Source organism: Ostrea edulis, chromosome 1 (assembly GCF_947568905.1).
Source record: "Ostrea edulis chromosome 1, xbOstEdul1.1, whole genome shotgun sequence".
In the NCBI taxonomy this organism is placed as follows: domain Eukaryota; kingdom Metazoa; phylum Mollusca; class Bivalvia; order Ostreida; family Ostreidae; genus Ostrea; species Ostrea edulis.
The window spans coordinates 25,495,168-25,517,849 of NC_079164.1; the positions used below are offsets into that span (position 1 = coordinate 25,495,168).

General features: G+C 33.3%; 1 protein-coding gene across 1 annotated transcript; it reads right to left on the reverse strand.

Annotated features, from left to right (window-relative positions):
- Positions 1-1,431: 1,431 nt before the first annotated feature.
- On the reverse strand, positions 1,432-22,682 carry LOC125663812 (lipid scramblase CLPTM1L-like). The gene is made up of 18 exons (XM_048896193.2): positions 22,608-22,682; positions 17,496-17,712; positions 16,960-17,060; positions 15,823-16,006; positions 15,510-15,634; positions 15,059-15,131; positions 13,324-13,441; positions 12,415-12,509; positions 12,010-12,094; positions 10,511-10,614; positions 8,817-8,882; positions 8,192-8,242; positions 7,977-8,059; positions 6,928-6,962; positions 6,574-6,629; positions 4,097-4,141; positions 3,678-3,793; positions 1,432-3,492 (listed from the first exon to the last, which is right to left on the reverse strand). Exons 2-18 carry the CDS (start codon positions 17,652-17,654, stop codon positions 3,393-3,395), a joined length of 1,596 nt encoding a protein of 531 aa, XP_048752150.2. The 5' UTR covers positions 17,655-17,712; positions 22,608-22,682; the 3' UTR covers positions 1,432-3,392.

Consider the following 22,682-nt stretch of genomic DNA (forward strand, 5'->3'; position numbering starts at 1 on the left):
GGAAAATTGCTTTGGTTGCCTTTGGATATCTCAACGTCAAAATTGCACCAACCACCTAGCTGGAGTTGAAACAGGGCAAATCGAAATCCCTGTGTCATGGTATTCCAGGTTGTAAATGACGGGTATTTTTTTCTATAATAAACACATGTACAAGACCAGAGTCCGAGTTTAATCTTAACCACGCATGCTAGGGTCCAGATGAGTGCCGACATCGAACGTTTACGGGGTCATGACTATGGAGCGCCAAATTAACATAAACGCAAATAATAAAAGATATAACTATATTTGAAGAATTCCATTATTGCGCGCAATAATTCAATTTATGCGTGCACCAAATCAATTATTTCTCTAATCAATTGCACTAATTGAGTGAAAATATTGCTCTAAAAAATTTATTTGGAGCTCAGTATAAATGATTTAATGATCTCCAATTCAATTGAAGATATCTTTAATTATTTACAACAATTATGTATAAATAATTAATGCATGCATCAATTCTGTTAAAGAGAGCAGCAATTCAATCAAATCATTATTTCAATTGTGAATATGTTGAATTGAGTAAATAAATGCTCTATCGAAAATAATTACTGCGCGCATCAATTGAATTAATGGTATCATCAATTCAATTGAAGACGGTAAAAATTGTTTTGCACACAATTATTAAATTTGATGCACGTAATAATTCAATTGACGAGAAAAGTAATTCCATTATAGTGCGCATTAATTGAATGATTGCTCTCTTCGATTGGATTAAAGCGCACATCAATTCAATTGTAGAGCTACAATTCAATAATACCGTGCGGCAATTCAGCAGAATTAATACTGTCAGCAATTCATTGATAAACACCATATTTAGATTTTAAGATACCATTAATTATTTGAAGAGATCTTTAATTGAATTCTTGCCCTGAATCTTCAATCATTTGATTTTATGTTAATTTGGCGCTCGATACGCGACTTCTATGCAAATCTAACAGTCGACAGTATCATCATTCATCCAGCTATTTTGTTGAGATGGATTGATTTTATATTGTTTAACGTCCCACTTGTGAATTTTTCACAAATACGGAGATGTCACCATTGCCGGTGAAGGGCTGCAAAAGTTAGGTCTATGCTTAGCACTTACGGCCTTTGAGCATGGAGGAATTTTTATCGTGCCACACCTGTTGCGACACGGGGCCTCGGTTTGAGCGGCATCATCCGATGGGCCGCCCCATTTAATCGCCTCTTACGACAAGCAAGAGGCACTGAGGACCTATTCTAACCCGGATCGTACGGGACTATTTCGTTGAGAAAAAAACCCCAATCTGCATCGACTCAGAAAAAAACCCCAGTTACATGTATATGTTAACAAGACTATTATGTGCCCTGGTAACAGTTTGAAAATTACACCAGTGTGTGAAATCCTCTCGAAATAAAACAAGTAAACAATACACGAAATATTCTTTTAATAAACAGAATTAATCATATTTCATGCACAAGTTCCTGATAAAAATATGAAAATTTCTCTTGAACATTAAGATAACAACATACAGTGTACATAAAAAAACAAAACTGACAGAAAATATCCTGATTCATACTCTTTCCACACATGGACATATGGACTATGTAAAATAAAGCATGCAACAGTCTAGTTCACTCACAAATGTTCATACGCGGTGGAATTATAACTTTTCCACAATCCGCGAAAAATTTGCATGTTGATGCAAGACCACATCTTTAAAAAAAATTTCGACATCTCAAAAGTAATGCTACATATGACCTTCCAATGTAGTAACTCTTGGACAAGCTAGCTCGACCATTTGACCTTGCCTGCATACTTTTTAAAAATACGTTTTAACCCCATATTTATAATTTTTTTTCTTTCCGTACTCCTAAAGACATTACACACCAGTTTCTATGACAAATGGTCAAGTATATGAAAAGATAAAAAAGTAAATGAGGGATGATGCACAATGAATACAAACAGGAGTAATTAGCAATAAAACATGGATGTGTCAATAGTAACACAACCAGGATTTTGATTGTGTGTATTGTGTGCAACGTTTTAGAATGGATTTAAATGTATGCACTGTCAAATATGTATACACCCTTCTACAAATATAGGTACTGTTTTGATATTTTGATCTGATACATTTACAACTTTTTCTACAAAACATAAATTCTACAAATTACCAAAGCACTTTTCTGATAGTTTGAAAATTTGTAAATCATATCGAATATTTGAAAATACTCATAATCATCAAAGAAATATACATGTATACATGTACCATCATGCCCCTCTTGATATAGAAAACATACAATGGATTTCAAAATGGGTTGGAAGAAATATTTTTTTCTTAATGAAAGTACATTCCAAACTTGGCATCCCCCTCTTAGTCTTCAATTATAAACAAAATTTGAGTTTACAGCGGTACTAGGGCTCAGTAGCATCTATTGAACACCAGTATTTCACCTCAATACATCTCAAACACACACGTACAGTGTACATGAACAATGACACATTGTTTGCATGAACAAGTAATGTGCACACTGTAGATCTGCCACGAGTTCTAATACAATATAACATGCTTGTAATGAACACGTACAATAAATTCACTCGTATAGCAAAGTGATATTTATTCCCCCTTGATAATGTAGGAAAATAGTGAAAATATTAGATATATATAACGAAGTTTTGATATTACAATATGTTTTCTGCTGGCCCTGGAGGTTTGCTATAACTGTGTTTTACTGTACACAATAATACATTTACACTTAACAATGCAGTCTAGAAATAACTGTGTTTTACTATACAAGTCTAAAAAGCCTGAATCTGTCATGGACTTTTCTGAAAATAACATAGGTAGAAAATAATGTATACTGCATGTGATTGGCTTGGGTCTCCTGATATACCCAGTGTGTTAGTGGACAATGGGATGCTTCTAATACAATTAAAGGATCCTGATATATGCCAAAAAGCAGCAATGAAAAATATTGTATATATAATATCTTACAATTGGTCTAATTCATTACACAGTTTTGTACAAATATTAGAGTGCCAATAATTAAACTTACAAAATCATCATGAACCTTATCATAATGGATTCTGAAGTCAGGGGAACTCTTCTCTGGTTTCATTTTGCATTGAGTTCACTAGCACCAAAAAGTCTTCTAGGGTTTCGACAAATACATACAGATTCATACATACAACACAATTGACAGATATCTACAGTCATTCACCAAAACAAACAGTTCAGTAAGAAACATGGATTTACTAGAGATAAACAAGTTTATATGGCAACAAAAAGCAAATATAATTAACCTTCTAAAACCAAGACATAAAAGGGAATAAGTTATGAATAAAAAATTGGTAAAAATTTGTAGACTATAGAATCTATGCGATGCTGAAGTTAATCCTTTTTCTTTTTCTGAGTGACCTTACTGACTGGCTGCTCGTCTTCAAAACTCATCCCAAATTCATTCACTCTGGTCTTATCCACAGGGTACAGCCTGAATAATGGGAAATTTATTCACAACATCAGAATCATTGGACAGTCAGAAAGAACCACAACAGAAGTGGAAATGATGTACATATGTATGTGACTAGTTAATATGTTTGTTTCATTCACGATAATGCATGTCAGATAATTTTTTACATAGAGAATGAAGCATATGTGTCTGAGCCTTATACATACCATCTTTGATATAAATAGAAAAAGAAGACAACATCATCCCTAAAGCAGGCAAGTCGATGAGCTGTTGGCATGGTGATGATAAATGCAAAGATATCATCAATGAAGGTGTTGAAAGCCTAGAAAAGAGAATCAGTATTTGACAATGTTTAAAACATTTTCCTTTACAGCAATTTTGTGAATGACATTTCATCCTGGTGACTAGAAACTGTCTTTACAGTAAACTACAGTGTAACCTGTCTTATTCGAGTTTTGTTGGAATACACAGTGTAAGAATGAATAGTATAAAAATACAATGAAAACATGAAATTGAAAATAAGGATCAGAATGCCCCATGAAACGGATTACACAGGTTTCAGATTAGGAAATTTTCACTGTATTATACGCAGGTGTCGGATTAGGCAGTTTTCATATTTCCTCACCTTGTATGTGAAGGCTCTCCATGGCAGATGAGCTACTGACTTGAGCTACAATAAAACAAAGATGATAGTGGTACACCATCAGCAAGACCCTTTCATTAAACAAGAGGCCCATGGACCACATCGATCACCTGAGTCACCTTGGCCCATATTTAAAAAATTTCCCTATATATATTTGTATGTAAAACTTTGTTTCCTATTGTGGCCCCAACCTACCCCCAGGGGTTATAATTTTACAAACTTGAATCTGCACTATGTTAGGAAGCTTTAATATAAATGTAAACTTTACTGGTCCAGTGGTTCTTTTAGAAGAGTTTTAAAGATGTTCCCTACCAGGGTATAGATATTTGTATGTAAAACTTTGATCCCCTATTGTGGACTCAACCTACTCCCAGGGTCCATGATTTTAACAAACTTGAATCTGCACTTTGACAGGAAGATTTTATGTAAATGTAAACTTTTCTAGCCCAGAGGTTCTTCAGAAGAAAATTTTTAAAGACTTTCTCTATACATTTGTAAGTAAAACTTTGATCCCCTATTGTGGGACCAACCTTCCCCTGGGGACCATGGTTTTAACAAACTTGAATCTGTACTATGTCAGAAGCTTTCATTTAAATGTAAACTTTACTGGCCCAGTGGTTTTTGAGAAGATTTTTAGAGATTTTCCCTATATATTTGTATTTAAATCTTTTATCCCCTATTGTGGCCCCATCCTACCCTCAAGGGCCATGATTTTAACAATCTTAAATCTCCAGTATGTCAGAAAGCTTTCATGTAAATTTCAGCTCTTCTGGCCTAGTGGTTCTTGAGAAGATTTTTAAATGACCCCATCGTAGTTTTGCATTTTTGTGATTACCTCTACATTAAAGAGGGCATGACCCTTCATTTAAGCAAACTTGAAAGCCCTTCACCCAAAGATGCTTTTGGCCAAGTTTGGTTGAAATTGGCCCAGTGGTTCTGAGGAAGAAGTTGAAAATGTGAAAAGTTTAGACAGACGGATGGACAGACGGACGGGTGATCAGAAAAGCTCCCTTGAGCTTTCAGCTCTGGTGAGCTAAAAAGTGCAGTTCTAGTGAATGCTAGTTACAGTTTAGTAATACAAACACCTAATTCAAATGGAAAATAACAAAGTCTGGTTACAACAGGGACTTAAGTAAATCTGTCTTGTTATGGACTGCAGTCTGTGGATGGAATCCCAGCATGGTGACTTGGCAGTTCTCAATACAATGTTAGATATAAACAAATTTACTCTTTTTGCCTTGCTCTACACAGATGGCACTGACATACATGTACCTGGATACTAGTTTTGACTTATACTTAATCTGTGATGGATTGAGGTGCCATACAGGGGGAGACCATAATTCTGAATTGTATAGGAATACAGTTACTACATGTAGGTATTGTGATTAGTTGAGTTGGGGGAGGCTATGATTCTCGATTGTGTAGAAGGTGCGTTCCAAAAATACTGCCACTTGCGCAATGCTAAACTACAAATGTTTTGATCATTTTAACATGCTTTGCCCTTCGAAATCCATCCTTTCCATCTGCCTGAATACACCTTTTGAGCCACTCTATCCACTTTTGGACGCATGGTTCATATTCTATCCAGACACTGATAAACAGCAGGTCCAAGGGCATTTCTTGAATTGTATCTTTCCACATATATGATATTTGAGTTTGGGAAACAGTGCAAAGTTACAGGGGGGGGGGGGGGGGGGGGGGGAGGGGACTGGGGGACTCCAGTGAATATGGGGGATGTGGGAGGACTGTAAACTTCTCCGACTCCAAACAATCGGTCACAATGCATGTCTTGTGGGCAAATGCATTACATGGAATGTTTCACAAATAATGTCATCTGCATATTCTCATGGAAAATTCAAGATTGGTGACAGGAAAATTCTATAAAACCATTGTTCTCAACAAAATCAAAGAACAACCACAAATTTCGCCGCTCGAAAATGACTTTTGCATGATTAATGCATCCACTCATAAGACACGCATTGTGACCAAATTTTTGGAGTCAGAGGTTACACTCCTCCCACATTCGCAATATTCACTAAATTCAAATATAATCTATCTGAAAAGAGATGCAATATGAGAAATGCCCGTGGATCTGCTGTTAATCAGTATCTGAATCCTCATTGAAGAGTCTGAACTGTGCTTCAAAAGTGGATCGAGTGGCTCAAAAGGTGTATTCCGGCAGATAGAGAGTATTTTGAAGGGCAAAGCACGTTAAAATGTTCAAAACATTTGTAGTATAGGAGAAGAAATGCAAGTGACAGTACTTTGGAACACACTTCATAGGAATTCAGAGACTAGGTATTGTAATGAATTAAGGTGCCTTCCATTTGGTAGACTATGATTCTCAGTTGTGTAAGAATACAAAGAATGGCTACAATCTAGCCTACATGGCTGGGGAAAGATTAAGCTTACCTAATTTACATTTGCTTGAATGAGAATTTCTATGTGTTTTGTCTTACCTTATAATTAACAAACAGCTGGGGTAGCATGAAGAGAAATCCAAATGCATACACACCTGTAAAATAAAAATATTATTACTAACAACTTGTTTACAGAATCATTTTATTTCAGGCTGTATTCATAGACATCGAAGTCCATTGCAGATAATATTAAAAGTTAATAACTTTGTATATTTCTTCTAAGTTAATATACATGTATATTTGTATATACCCCCCCCCCCCCAAAAAAAAACCCAACCAAAAACCAAACTGGTCCAGAATGTCACATTTTACTTAAGGTTTTAAAGCAATACCCCCCACCCCCCGAGACAACTAAACTTAAAATGTGAAAACTTTTAAATAAAATGGACTTACCATTGACTAGACTTTCTATACACCATGAATACCAGCTGAAATATAAATCACATACTTGTATCTGATTCAGTAAAATGTCACATCATCATTGTATTGGATTGATACAAACATATCTTAAAATAAACAACACACAGCAAAACATGCTTACTACGAACACACCTATTACAAATTCACACTTATTGCGAAGTGATATCTATTCCCTAGGGGAGGGATGAATTCTTTTTTTAATAAAATGAGGCTTGGTTATAATGAACTGTTTCTTGCTGGCCCTGGAGGTTTGTTATAATTGTGTTTTACTGTAGATTAAATGGTGATCAATTCTCAGAGCACAAAATTCAGATCATTACATACAGGGAAAAAGCACATTCAAGCATAGGACTAAAAATGGCTATATATGATAACAGTGTTTTATTGGCTCCCATAAAACTCAAAACTTTAATGAAATTTAAAAATCTTATTTAATACATGTATCAGAACAGAGATCCAATACATTTAACATATCTGTTAATTTGTCTCTAACATTTATAGTCAATTTGAGTGCATCATATCAAAAGTGAAGCGATTTCTCTATTCTACTAGAAAGTTAAAATGTCACTTTTTGCAATTGCATAATTTCTTTCAGAAAATTTAAAGAGCAGCTCTGGACAAACAGATTTTTCTGTCACTTACAACTGTGCATTGTAAGCATTCTGGAAAGATAAAGCGATCATGGTATATATTAGGTGATCCAAGTCTGCACTCGATATTTTCTGGAAGAATTGTGTAAAAAATATTTATTTTATGCCAAAATACAGAAAAAGGCAGGAAAATGTTATTATTTTTTATTTTTTTTTACCACATTGAGAATAACAGCTGTGTTGCATCAAGATTCTTGCATAAAACACACATATTTAAAACAAAAGTGTGAATGCCAAATTTGATGGGCCTTGATTTTTCCTACAAATGTCATGTCATGCTGGACTCTGCAGTAAAACACTGATTGAAATTGACGTGAACTTGATGCTGCATTGCAATTTGAATTTGTTAGGCTAAATGAATAGGCTGCATACCTTTTGTGGGGGGTATATAATAGATTGTACACAGCAAGTCCAATACATAATGGTAAGAGGACATAGGACAAATACTTCATGGCCTGCAAGAAGGAAAAATTATGTACTGTACATGGAAAAAAATGATGACAGTATCTTAGGAGCACTTGCCAAGCACTGAAGTGCTGGTAATAAACATATTGTAATTTTATGCTGAAGTCAGTATATTAAATTACTTGAGAGTCAAACTCCTCAGTTTCTTTCTCTTTGTCAGAGGTCTGTCCAAACTGAAACAAGAAGAAAAAAAATCCATTTCAAAAATTGCCTATCATGATTTATTGCTACATACGCTTGAACAAGGCATTTAGTGTTTTTGATCACTTGTCACCTAGATTGAAATTGACAAGTTCACCCTAAATTGAAGTTTGCAAATATAATTTCATGATGCAAGCAATTACAAACTTACAATGCTGAGAACAAGCAGAAACACAGAATCCAGCAGCACATTCAACAGTATGACATGAGTCTCAATTTCCATGCATACTTTCAGATTATAACTTAAAAGTGCATTTTAGTATATACTGTATATACTATACTAAACAGTTTTGAAACCGCATTAAGTACATGTATCTGTGGCATTTATGATCGTAGACACTGGTTAGTAAAATATTATTTTCATTAAAGTCAATTTGCACATGGAATAATAAACTGAACTGTCTGTGCATTTCTCATAAGTTTGCTATTTTACATTTTTATTTGATGCTACTATGTAAAAATATCTTACATCACAAAGAATTAACATTAAATGACCTGCAGGGCCCAATCACTAAATCTTGATATTCAATAACAACAAATTAATACCGAAAACTGTGGCTTCATCCCATTCCATGAGACAGACATCTTGAAAGCCTTTTTAACTTTCCAAACCTACAATTCGTAGAAAGTATAAACATTGAACTTCTATAGTCACCAAAAAACAACATTACAGTGTGGCTGTTAGAAATTCATAGAATTTTTAAAGCATACATAAATTACCCATTTTTACCAATGCATATACACTGTATGTGTAAACACTCAGAGATGGCGATAGAGTGTGAAAAATTACTATACATTATGTCCCTGTAGATTTGGGGAGAATTTCATAAAACTACCAGACAAATTCAAAATTTACCACACAGAAAAAACCCCTGAATTCTATTTTTTTTTCAACTTCAATAACTTTTTAATAATTAAATCAGTGATTGCGACAAAACATTAACATGTTTGACAACATTCTCTTTCTATTTTCAGTATGGTTTACAATTCAGCATTAAACAGTTGACAACATTTCTATTGTCAGTATGATGTTATAATTAACATTAAACAGTTGACAACATTTCTATTGTCAGTATGATGTTATAATTAACATTAAACAGTTGACAACATTTCTATTGTCAGTATGATGTTATAATTAACATTAAACAGTTGACAACATTTCTATTGTCAGTATGATGTTATAATTAACATTAAACAGTTGACAACATTTCTATTGTCAGTATGATGTTATAATTAACATTAAACAGTTGACAACATTTCTATTGTCAGTATGATGTTATAATTAACATTAAACAGTTGACAACATTTCTATTGTCAGTATGATGTTATAATTAACATTAAACAGTTGACAACATTCCTATTTTCAGTATAATTTTATAATTAACATTAAAAATTGTTGACAACATTCTATTTTCAGTATAATTTTATAATTAACATTAAAAATTGTTGACAACATTCTATTTTCAGAATGATGTTATAATTAACATTAAACAGTTGACAACATTCCTATTTTCAGTATGGTTTATAATTTAGCATTGAACTGTTGGTCACTTCCGACTATTATGGCTCATTCTCCATGTCTGATTCATTATTACTCATCAACACAGTCAATGCAAAGTGTACAAACCTGCAACATGACATCATTCTCAAATTTTAGCCATTTGATATTTTTTTTAACAATGGAGGATTAAACATTCTTTCAACTTTTGTTGTTTATTTCCATCCTTCTCCGCTTCAAAATTTTATTTTTCCCCCTGAGTCATGATTGTTTGACCATTTAATAGGCCACATAATCGAAAGTAGAATGGCATGTGAAAGTACAATGTATATTTACCAAGTGGACTTATGATTTCCTAGAAAGCAAGTTTTTGATGGTCTTACAATAAATTAAATACACTTTACAGTAAAAATAGCAAGTTATTTTTATCACTGGTGTTGTTTGCATTAAAGTCAATAAAAAACGCAGATATGATCTATTATTCTATTTTTGTCTGCCAATATTTATAGGACAGTTAGTCAGATAATACCGTACATATAAAAAATTTATCGGAGATTTCTGGTAGTCTGGCGCCTTTCGCCAATTCTTCATGGTTTCTTAATCAAAAACCACATTTCTATACCACGGTAATTTCTTGTTTACCAGCATTCATTACACACCAATGTTTATTTTAGTTAAGTACTGTACAAATGCACTTGCAAGAATGTGCAGTTTGCAAAAGCAAGTAAACAAGGTAACTTGCCTCTATGATGGCCCCTATCCCAGCTGGTATCAACACTAACAAACTGGTCTCCTGGTCCCAGAGGTACAGAAAAACTATGATGGTGGACACACACCTCCACAAGACTGAAATCAGAGGCAAAAGATACCAGGTTAGCCATCAGAGGGGTCATCACACATTACATATCCTCTAGTCTTTTTATTTTTGCAGTCTAAATTTTTGTAAAAAGTATAATTTTAAATGGTTTCTATGACTACATTTGTGGAGGATGGCTGTAATATACATAGAAAGAAAATGCCTAAGAATTACCTGCATGTACTTATGCTACCAATAACTATGGTTTTAAAAGAATTCACAAAAACAAATTTCAAAAATTAAAATCAAAGACAAGATCATGGTATTTGTGGAGAGAATTGTTCCCCCTGGCAGCAAATCTCATAAGTAAAATAACATTAATCAGACTAAGTGTGCAGTTTTTATCTCAGACTGTTACTGAGGTAAATGACACTTGCTACAAACAAACTTTTTCAAAAATGATGAAAATGAAAACTACATTGATGTTTTTGTTCGTAAAATGAATACAATTTACTGTATGAAATGTTTGTAACTAAAATGAATACAATTTACGGTATGGAATGTTCGTAAGTAAATACAATTTACGGTATGGAATGTCCGTAAGTAAAATAAATACAATTCAGTGTATGGAATGTTCGTAAGTAAAATAAATACAATTTACTGTATGAAATGTTTGTAAGTAAAATAAATACAATTTACTGTATGAAATGTTTGCAAGTAAAATAAATACAATTTAGGGTATGAAATGTCCGTAAGTAAAATAAATACAATTTAGGGTATGAAATGTCCGTAAGTAAAATAAATACAATTTAGGGTATGGAATGTTTGTAAGTAAAATAAATACAAATTTGGGTATGGAATGCTTGTAAGTAAAATAAATACAATTTACGGTATGGAATGTTCGTAAGTAAATTGAATACAATTTACGGCATGCAATGTGAATAATTTCCATGGTTTTCTCTATTAAAGGTCAGGTACAGTAAAAATAAATTTGAAAATAAAGTTTACAGTTCATTAAAAACCTTTTTGAAAAGTTTATTGCTGTGTTTGGTTTTTAAAAAAAATCCAGGTAAACGCGCAAAATACCTATTCAAAAATCGCTATTTAAAGAAACAGATGGAATTATCAACCGATCCTATGACCTTTAAGTCCAAAACAGTGGGGAAAATATGTATGGAGTTATATTGTGTATAGGGAAGGGTAATAGACAATATATTTCAACTATTGAACATCATAAAAATTTTGTACATGTAATTCCTTTACTTTTTTTTAAAAGGAATTTTATATCATTTTATATTTGTACTTATTACAACCAAACAATTAAAGCAAAAATTATACATCAACCCATGAATCCATTTTTCTGTTTGTAACAAGTGTTCTTCATGGGAGCAGTTATATCATGTAATAGTGAAAATGGATATAAACAATATACAGTGGGTATTCACCTGCTCTGGAGGATAGACCAACCATGTTCTTTCTATTCTTCCAATAGCTGATGTCATTTTTGAATGCAAGGAAGTCAAACAGTAGCTGTATGTAAAGGAAATCATAAAAATGTCAAACAGTAGCTGTGTGTAAAGGAAATCATAAAAATGTCTGTAACATTCACTGTCAAAATCAAAACATAAGCCTATAATCATAAAAATGTCTGTAACATTCACTGTCAAAATCAAAACATAAGCCTATACATGTTAAAATACGATGGATGCAAAAGTTGCATCTGATAAATCATGCATGTTTGTTAACTAGAAATGAAGTCACACTTCGCAGTCTTACATGTAGTTTCCAATTCAATCTATACATTATATAGGTAAAATTATGTCTCCTACATGTAACTACTGTGTACTTACATGAAATGCAGCCACAGCAAAAGTCATCATCAGGAAGTAAAAATTTGTATCCGCAAATATTCCTTTCAGTTCGTCCGTGTCCTTCTCGGTAAAACCTGGAATTACAGGATGTGTTTCCATGATATCCTGCTTCAGACTGTTCATTTTCTCAGACTGAGTGCTGTGTAAATGTAGTACAACACAGGGCACACATTACAGACCTTATGGCGGGTGGGTGGGCGGGGGTGGTGTGTGTGTGTGTTCTTACAGTACTTCGTGGAATTGTTAGCAAAAGAGGACGTACACCATATTTGTAAACTAGAAATGTTTTTAATGGGACTAATACCCCCTCAACGGATGGTGGGAAATGGTGAATCTGTGCTCCTTGAAGAATAAATGGTTTTCAAAATAACCCTAGACAATGAAAAACACAACAACACCCTTCTCCCCTATTGGAAAAAATATCCATAACTTCCTTGAATGTTAAAAGATCTCAATCAAAAATAGCAGGTGCACAACTCCATTATTCATATAAGATATACACAAAGTTTTAATCAAATCTGTTCATTGGTGTTGAAATATTCTCTGGACAAAACACGATTAAGGATGGACAGACAGACAGACAAGGTAATTCCCATATAAACCCCTAAACTTCATTTGTTAAGTATAACTATGTTCAGATAATTTGTTAAATGATCAGAAAGGTTAGTCGCACCGGTTCCACAACATAATCCAAAACCTGTAAATACTGCATGCTCCTCTAAAGACAAAATATTAACATTTTCTTTATCGACTAGTACTTTACCTGAAATTTCATGTTCAACACCTGCATCATTCACAAAAAAGGTTCAATGGATGTGGTGACTGAATATATCACAGAAATGCTAAAGGCATAAAAAGAACCCTAATATTTGAGAAAATTATACATACCAAATCTATGCAGGGTTTCAATGGAATTCAACATGTTACTCCAAAAACGCAGTTTTCCAACCGAGATTGGGGTGTACGCTATGCTCAATGGCATCTCCTTGCTGGTTTTGTTAATCGGCTACAAAGATCAAGGTTATGATAATTACTAGTAGTAGTAGAGATAAATGATTCCCTGATCATGTCACGGTAAATTTGACTTTCGTCTGTCATATAGCTTGACATTTATCTTCCTGTTCAACAAAAATGAAGCCTCTGCACTGAATAATTCAAAGGTTAGAAGCAAGGTTAAAATGGCAGATAGACAGACATACAGGCCTAAAACAAAATGCCCCTGTCTTTGATCTTGAAGACTTTGAAATCAAATTTGCAGTAGGTATGGTTCCCACTACAGGTATCTAAGAAAATGTGCGAGGGCATGAACTGTGTTCCTTTACAGCAACAGACTTCATGAAGCATGTCAGTCATAAAAGTAAGCTGGCATGAAGTGCTTCTGTTCATACCTTCATGTATTTTCAGAAAGGAAATTAATTTTTTATACAGGTGACTCTCGATGGCTCGAACTTTGATCTCTCGAAGTTCTCTATCTCTGGAAGTGTAATCATAGTCCTGATTTTTCTTTCTATATAACGAAGCAAATTTACTATCGATCTCTAGAATGTTCGATCACTCAAAATTCTAGATCTCTCGAAGTGAAGTTGGGTCCCGTAAAACACATATCAATGTTTTTCACTCTCGATTTCTCAAAAAGGTGGTAGCGTATACCAATCATTACCCAAGCAAATAATTATTTCCACATGGATCCTACCTGGATTTTGTTGAGTGCTAGAGGCTAGTGTGGTTGTGGTAATTAGGTGTTTACATAGGTGATACCTCACATGTGCTTCTTTATGGAGGTGGACACATTAGTATATAATTGGCTAATTGGTCAGTTTTCATCCTACACTGGGGTAATGTGATGATTAAAATTTGTATAGAATCTGACTAGGAATAAAATCTATAATTTGCTTTGACTTGATGAGAGAGTAAGCTTGAGACATTAATTTAGAGACAATAATTTAGAGATCTACAGACTGTTAAATTTCTCGAGTTTGTACTTTTTGTAAAGTTACTCTAAAACGTCGTTTTACTCAGGTGTTTGAATTTTTACTTTGTGCTCTGTTTAACTAGAGACAGTAAAGCTTTATCGGAAATTAGTTTTGTATGCCTATCTTACCATATATAATAAAGGAACAAATTAATACATAAACTTTGAAATCTTTTTATCAATGCTAAATTCTTTGATTTGAAATCAAATTAACTACCTGTCAAATATGAAGGAGTCAAAACGATCCCATGATCTAGCTGTTAAACATTTCTGGTTATTGTAAAATCTGAACCATATAGTTGGACCTTTAATTTCCAAATTTTTTCAAACTCTAGATCTCTCGAAGTTTTATCAAGGTCCCTTGAATTTCGAGTTATTGAGAGTCACCTGTATTTACATTTTACTTTCATTTCCATCAGTATATTCCCAGCCATTATTAAATAGCCATAGTATATTTATAAAGATTTACTTTGTTCACATTTATGAGGAAATGGCTATCATTTCAATTGGTTAAAGATATAAAAGGTAAAACCATTAGAAATGTAAATAATTGTACATGAATCCCAACTTGCATGTGCACTGACAAATTAGTCTTCCTATTCCATAGACTTTGTACTTCTACATTTATCTGAATGTATATCTTGTACCTACCAGTAAATCTCTCACTCTAAAGCTCAGCTCATCTATGAACAGGACAGGCAAGTAGTCACCATCTGGGGATGATCTGAAAAGGGAAATATAATGGTTTTCAAACAGCCTCAAATTTTTTTTTTTAATTTTAACTTAGCTCTCTAAAAGTCTTTTATAAAACCTTTACAAAGAAGGGAATTCATTACTTAAAAGTAAAGAATACTACTTCCTTCATGAAAACTGCTGCTTTTTATGTTTATGAGAGTAACTTTCCTAATCTTAACTATTATCCATAAATTCCACATTTACTATAATTTACGTAATATATATTTGACTCTACACTCAAAAAGTCAGAAACTATAGAACAATTTTGACAGAAACTTCATAAATGGAAATCATGATACATGTACAAAAAGAAAAGTGAAGACATTAGGTGTGTCTTACTTAATAAGTCAATTAAATGACATCTTACTTGAAATATCTATAGATATCCTGTGGAATAGCATTTCTATCCAATGCGAGGTATTCATCCATGATGTTGATGGTAACTCTCTGTCGCCAGTGGGATATTGGAATGTCAGGTCTGGTGCTTTCATTCTACAGAAACACAATATTGAAAAGTTATCCATTTAGCTGAGAGAAAAAATCCAAAACTTTTAAAATCGTTTGGTTCTAAAATTATGAAATACTAATTCAACAGCTTCAGTTTTCCCCATGTAAACATATGAAGAAATTCTGCACATGTACGAGGAAACACAGATAGTTAATTTCAAAGTAGTTCTAACCTTAGCTGTGTCCCCCATAAGACTAAAAACTTCGGATTTAGGCAGGCTGTAGGTAGTGATCGCAGTGTATTTGTGGACTGTGTACTGACTGACAAATGGATCCTGGCCTGGAGGCACCAAAAACACATGGAGGTACATAGTGCCATTGTTTCTGACTTTAAATGGCAGACTAACATTCACAGTGCTAAACATAAAACAATTGTTACATTAATACATGGAAAAAATGAATTATCATAATGCCCAAAAAAATCAATTAATAGTTTCTCAGGCACTGCCACATTCATTGAAAAGGTACCGCAAGGAATGCATGTGCTCATGTAAAAGATATGTCGGTGCATCCACATTTTGGTTGGGATGATTTACAATCATGCCAAATAGTCCATTATATATATGTAGGTCTACCACTGCGCTATCTTAAATATGTTGAGATGAGTACATATATTGTATATTAACACATATTCAAGACAATATAGATTTCATTTTTGAAAAAAAAAATAAAGGGTTTGAACTGTGACACTTCACCCTGGAAACATGTACGTCATGAAAAGTATGCCAGCCTGAAGCATGGCAGTTCATACCCTCATGTACTTTCAAAAATGAAGTTATCTATCATATTTACATTCTACTTTCATTTTTGTTAGAATTCTGAGCTGTTAAAATAGATGCAATACATTTGAATGTATTACTAGTATTATAATATTAAGAAATGGGAACTTTCATATCAAAAACTGTTGAAATAAGGAACTTATACATGCTCTGAGTGACATTCACCTTTCCAAATTGACCTTGAGACCTTGGTCCACAAGTCCTTGTATCGAACATTTGTGATCAATTATATCAATTTCTGATGAAAGGTTTAGGAGATAGGAGCTTGGACGGACGGAAGGACAGACACGATAGTGACTACATGTATATGCCCCCCCCCCCCCCCCCCCTGAAATTTTTCGGGGAGCAAAATAAAAACAATTAAATATAAAATTTGCAATACAATGTACTTTAATTAATCATTTCTATATTATACCAAGAGTCATTTTGTATCAAGTATCATTTTCTGAACATCAGTGAACTAAATATTGTAAGATGTGTAATTTGAATAATTTATGAAATGTTCACCAATACTGATAAAATTTAACTGACTTTTCTACAGCATTGGACACATCCAGAGAGGAGTTTCTCCACACCAACTTTAAGTCCCTTTCTTTAACAAATGAAAACTTCGTTGATGTATAAACAAGAATCTGAAAATGATACAACAATTTTGATACAAATTTGGTTTGAAATGCAATGTTACTCACTTAACATGAGAATATTACACAAATAACGAGACTTTTGATATGTACATGTAAATAGCAGGTAGGTCATATTTGAAATGGTTACTTTTGCCAAAATTATTGAAATTGTTTCCTTGTTGAAAATTTTTGCAATAAATAGGAATCTAGGATGCTCTATCTTATTCCCGTGAGCACACAAAGAGAAATAATATGTTCTGATAAAGCTTTTGTGATGCTGTAGTATAGCAAAGTAACACAGCACAGCAATGTGCTTTTATACATTGGTACTATGTTCTCCTTGGTAGAACCATGCCTTGATAAATATGCTTACATATGCTACCTTATAAAAACATCACCTCTATCATTCTATTCATTGAAATACATGTATTGATTTAACATCACCTCTAATTTGGGAGTGGGTTTTCTGGACAGATAAGGGTAGATACATCTCCCTCCACTTTTACACTGTTCAGGGAAGAAAATGCCATAGATAACATACATGGAATGAGCTATGTATGCTAAAAATACAGCTGACAGTATCAGAGTTAGAGACGGCTTCATCCTTCTCCTCTACCATTTGTTGTACCGTCTTTTCATGAATGAAAATTTATTATGTTTTCTGTAAAGAAAGAATTATAAGACATAATTAATAAATCATAGCAAACAATTGTAACCATTCTGTTTGTAATAGCTATAGTTTCAATTAAGATTTAAATGGTCTGGGGGTTTCTTGGTTTTGGTACATCATTACACAACAGATGTAGCTTTTAATATTATGGTTTTTGCAAAGATAGTATAGATGTATACATAAAAAAGTAGTGAAAACTAAATTTTTGAATTCAGTTGGAATTTTTTGCAAAAAAAAAATTAAATAAATATATATTTTAAAAGACCTATGTATAACAACAAAATCCTTTCTCTAATGAGAGACTAAACCATTTTATTTCATAACAGTGATCACGTCTGTAGAAGTTTCTCATAATTTGTCATAACAGTGATCACGTCTGTAGAAGTTTCTCATAATTTGACTCGGATGTATACAATCATTTGGAGTACATGGCATCAAAAGAATTGCAATATCACAATTTTACTCAAAATCTAGTTAATGCTCGTTTTTGTTCATAAAATTGTCCTAAAGACAGTCCCCTCCATGATCGTCCAGATCCGGAACGTGGATTTCCAGATTAACGATGCAAAATAATGTAACAATTCTGTTCCCCAGAAAAATAATCCAGAAGTTGAAGCATCCAGATAAATGGCATTTGGATTACCGAAGCTCTGCTGTATATCAAAAGAATCTTCTTTTAGGGTTTGATTTACTTGTGTAGGGCTTGATTTACTTGTAGAGATTGATTTACTTGTAGTGATTGATTTACTTGTAGTGATTTACTTGTAGTGATTGATATACTTGTAGAGATTGATATACTTGTAGAGATTGATTTACTTGTAGTGATTGATTTACTTGTAGGGATTAATTTACTTGTAGAGATTGATTTACTTGTAGGGATTGATTTACTTGTAGGGCTTGATTTACTTGTAGGGATTGATTTACTTGTAGAGATTGATTCACTTGTAGGGATTGATTTACTTGTAGAGATTGATTTACTTGTAGTGATTGATTTACTTGTAGGGATTGATTCACTTGTAGGGCTTGGTTTACTTGTAGGGATTGATTTACTTGTAGAGATTGATTTACTTGTAGGGATTGATTTACTTGTAGAGATTGATTCACTTGTAGAGATTGATTTACTTGTAGGGATTGATTTACTTGTAGAGATTGATTTACTTGTAGAGATTGATTTACTTGTAGTGATTGATTTACTTGTAGGGATTGATTTACTTGTAGGGACTGATTTACTTGTAGAGATTGATTCACTTGTAGTGATTGATTCACTTGTAGGGATTGATTTACTTGCAGAGATTGATTTACTTGTAGAGATTGATTTACTTGTAGAGATTGATATACTTGTAGTGATTGATATACTTGTAGAGATTGATTTACTTGTAGAGATTGATTTACTTGTAGAGATTGATATACTTGTAGAGATTGGTTTACTTGTAGAGATTGATTTACTTGTAGGGATTGATCTACTTGTAGGGCTTGATTTACTTGTAGGGACTGATTTACTTGTAGGGATTGATTTACTTGTAGGGATTGATTTACTTGTAGGGATTGATTCATTTGTAGGGATTGATTCACTTTTTCATCAATAATCAAAAATTCATTTTCATATTGTCAGGCCACAATATATACATACATGTATATACAAGTTACACTGATGGAACAACTTCAAATTGCTAATTCCTTTGCATCCACATTGGAGTCAAATCTAAATTTTCTTTTGTTTCATTTCACATTAAAAATCTATTTTTTTTCCTTCATGATAATGATAATGAAAAAAAAAAAGGATGATTATCGTCAAATACCCTAGTTACTTATTTTATGCAAGTACTTAAAGCAATACAAGCTGTAACTGACGGTATTTTTTCAAATATCCAATTATGCACCAAATAACACCTATTGGTATCTATAACTAATATAATCCCAAGATTTGAAGAAAAATTTCAGCTAAATAAACAAGGGAATATTGTTTGAGAGCACATCTACGAGGGTTTCGTATAAACCACTATTGCGTCGTATACACAGACATGGGAACGATGATTGCCGAACCTAATCGGGTTACCGAGACAGAGGTCATATACAAAGACGGAAACTGACGCGAGTAACTATACGTGTAGTTTGTTTTAAAATATTACGTTGTTTCATTAATGACTAGAAATATTATATAAGTATAAAAAGATGATAATTACGCAAATGTGCCACTCAAATGAAATTTTGATGGTGTATTCTCTATAAAATTAGCATGTTAAACTGTTTACCCATCTGACCTGTGCTCATGCATTGCCTCTCTTTCGTTTTTTTCAGAACTGGTGACCTCCGAGGTCAATGCACATCGGAAATTACTCATTTACTGACAGGATGACAATGAATCATGAATCAACATTTTCTGCCGATTCGACGCGTTTTATTTTCTTCAGATTCACTCTGATTCTATTTAGTTATATATATTCAATTACAAATATGTTAAATATTTATTCTTTTATTTTTCAATTTATTTGCTGTCAGTTACAGCTTGTATTGCTTTAACATGGTGAAATGACCCATAGATGTCAAATCACTTGAACATGAATTCCTGAATGGTCTGTTATTTGTAATTGTAATTAAAAGATTTATATAGTGCCTATCAACATTATTTCTCTAAAGCGCTTTACAAATATGAGAGAAAAGATAATATAAAATCGATGTGCACGTACATGTGAATAAAATATTCATAGTGTCAGAATTGAAACGAATAATTATTATTATATATCACCTAATGTAATGATATAATTACCCTAATAACATATAAAACAATTTAAAACAACCATTATAAATTAGGGATAATTAAATACATAGAACGAACAAAAGTATAATAACAAACAACAGTTCAAATTTCAAATAGCAACTGAGGGGTTTTTTTGTTGTAAAAAAAAAAATGTAACAGCACTGTAAGAGCTGTAATGTAAGAGCACTATAAGAATGTAAAAAATAAATTCACAAATCAAAATCTAATCTAAAAAGATGCGTTTTGAGGTCCGCTTTAAAACTAGACAGTGAAGTACATTGTCTGAGTTTAAAAGGCAGAGAGTTTCAGAGACTCGATGTGGCCTTATCCAAACATCGATCCCCATATCTTTTCGTACGTGTCCGAGGTACCTGGAGAAGATGCAGAGATTCGGATCTTAGTGATCGTGTGGAATTGTAAACTGTAAGGATATCCTTTATGTAAACTGGAGATAGGTTGTTGAGAGATTTAAAAGTATGAAGAAGGATCTTATATTGAATTCTGTATTCAACTGGTAGCCAGTGAAGATCTATTAGAACAGGAGTAATATGGTCAGATTTTTTTGAGTGTGTTATTAATCTTACAGCTGTGTTTTGTGCCCTCTGAACTTTGCTGTTGTGTTGAGAATGAACACCATAAAGCAATACATTTCCGTAATCTAATCTGTATGAAACACACGAGTTTACAAGAGTTTTACATGCTTCATCATTGATAAATGGACGGATACAGCTAATGAAGACTTCTTAATACATTTATTCTAGCATCAGAAAGAGAAAAAGCGAATAATTTTATTTCACAAGTGATGCTTCTTGCAAAATTTCATGATAATAAATTCTTCAGGCATATTTAGGAATCTGCAGTATAGTAACTTGATCCGAAGAGTTGGATCACATCAAGTTGACAGGCGCGGATCATCAGATCACACGAGATGCGAAGCGTCGAGTTTGATCTGATCATCTGCGCCTGTCAACAAGACGTTATTCGCGTCGAGTTTGATCTGATGATCCGCGCCTGTCAACGAGACATGATCCAACTCTTTGGATCAAACTACTGTAGTAATGATAAATTTATTATATACCCCCCTTTATGCATTTTAAATCCACATTTATAAAATAATAAATGTAATCCAAATTATCAAAAACACAGACATACCATTAAATTATGTTTTGTATACGCAGTTTCGTTTGTGACGCGGTCAATATTTTCCACAAATAACGTTGCGCTGATGCATTGTGGCGTCATTGTGACGGCATCAGTTTCAGAGGATACCGACACGGAATCAGAAAACCAGTGTGGTGATCTGGAAAACCGGATCACACACTGTGAAATTCACAGTATCAAAGATTGATACATTGATGGGTATATAATAAAGTAAAATATTGTTTAACTCATTATTTGGATACTAGTGACTCTGAATTCTTTGTTTAGGGTCCATTGAAAACAAAAATTCCCAACAATTCGATGTAAGAGTTACCTTCCTTTGCAATGCATATCATTTACCTATATTGCACGGTGCGAAATAAGTCATATTCCCCCCCCCCCCCCCAAAGAAAAGGGGGGGGGGGGGCAATTTTTTCTTTAATTTGAATTACAAATCTAGACTCTATGGGAGCTTTGAGAAAATTGCATAGTCATTTCGAAAAATCTATGCCCATTTGATAAATCATACCAGTCGTACCACAGGAGCTTGGGACATAATATAGAACTACACGTACTTTATTCACATAAGTATATGTACCCCTGTTTATATATTTTAAAAGACCCAAGCTCTAAAAAATGTCTACTTTTACTTAGTAAATCATTTATAAACAAGTGTCGTCGCCCAAACGTATATGAAAACCTATTTGAAAATTAATGGTTGTGTATATAGCCCTAGCTCAAAGTTACAAACTGCATATAAGATAATGTATGACATTGATTGTTCTATTAACTCATTATCAGCCTCATAGCAAACTCCTTCCTCGAGGGAATTCGGGTTAACAATTTCACATTCACTGTACTTTGTAAAATCATTTTAAAAAGTAAACTTTCACATGTACTATGGGCTTTAATTATTAAAAGCATTGGATCTCCAAATGTATATAAATATTTCTGATCCCCAAAACAAAATAAGACAAACACCACGTACACGGCACAGCTTCTGGAGCTTCGTCTCGCTGTTACACTCCCTAAAGGTTAACTCCCGAGAAGTTCCTAAATAAAT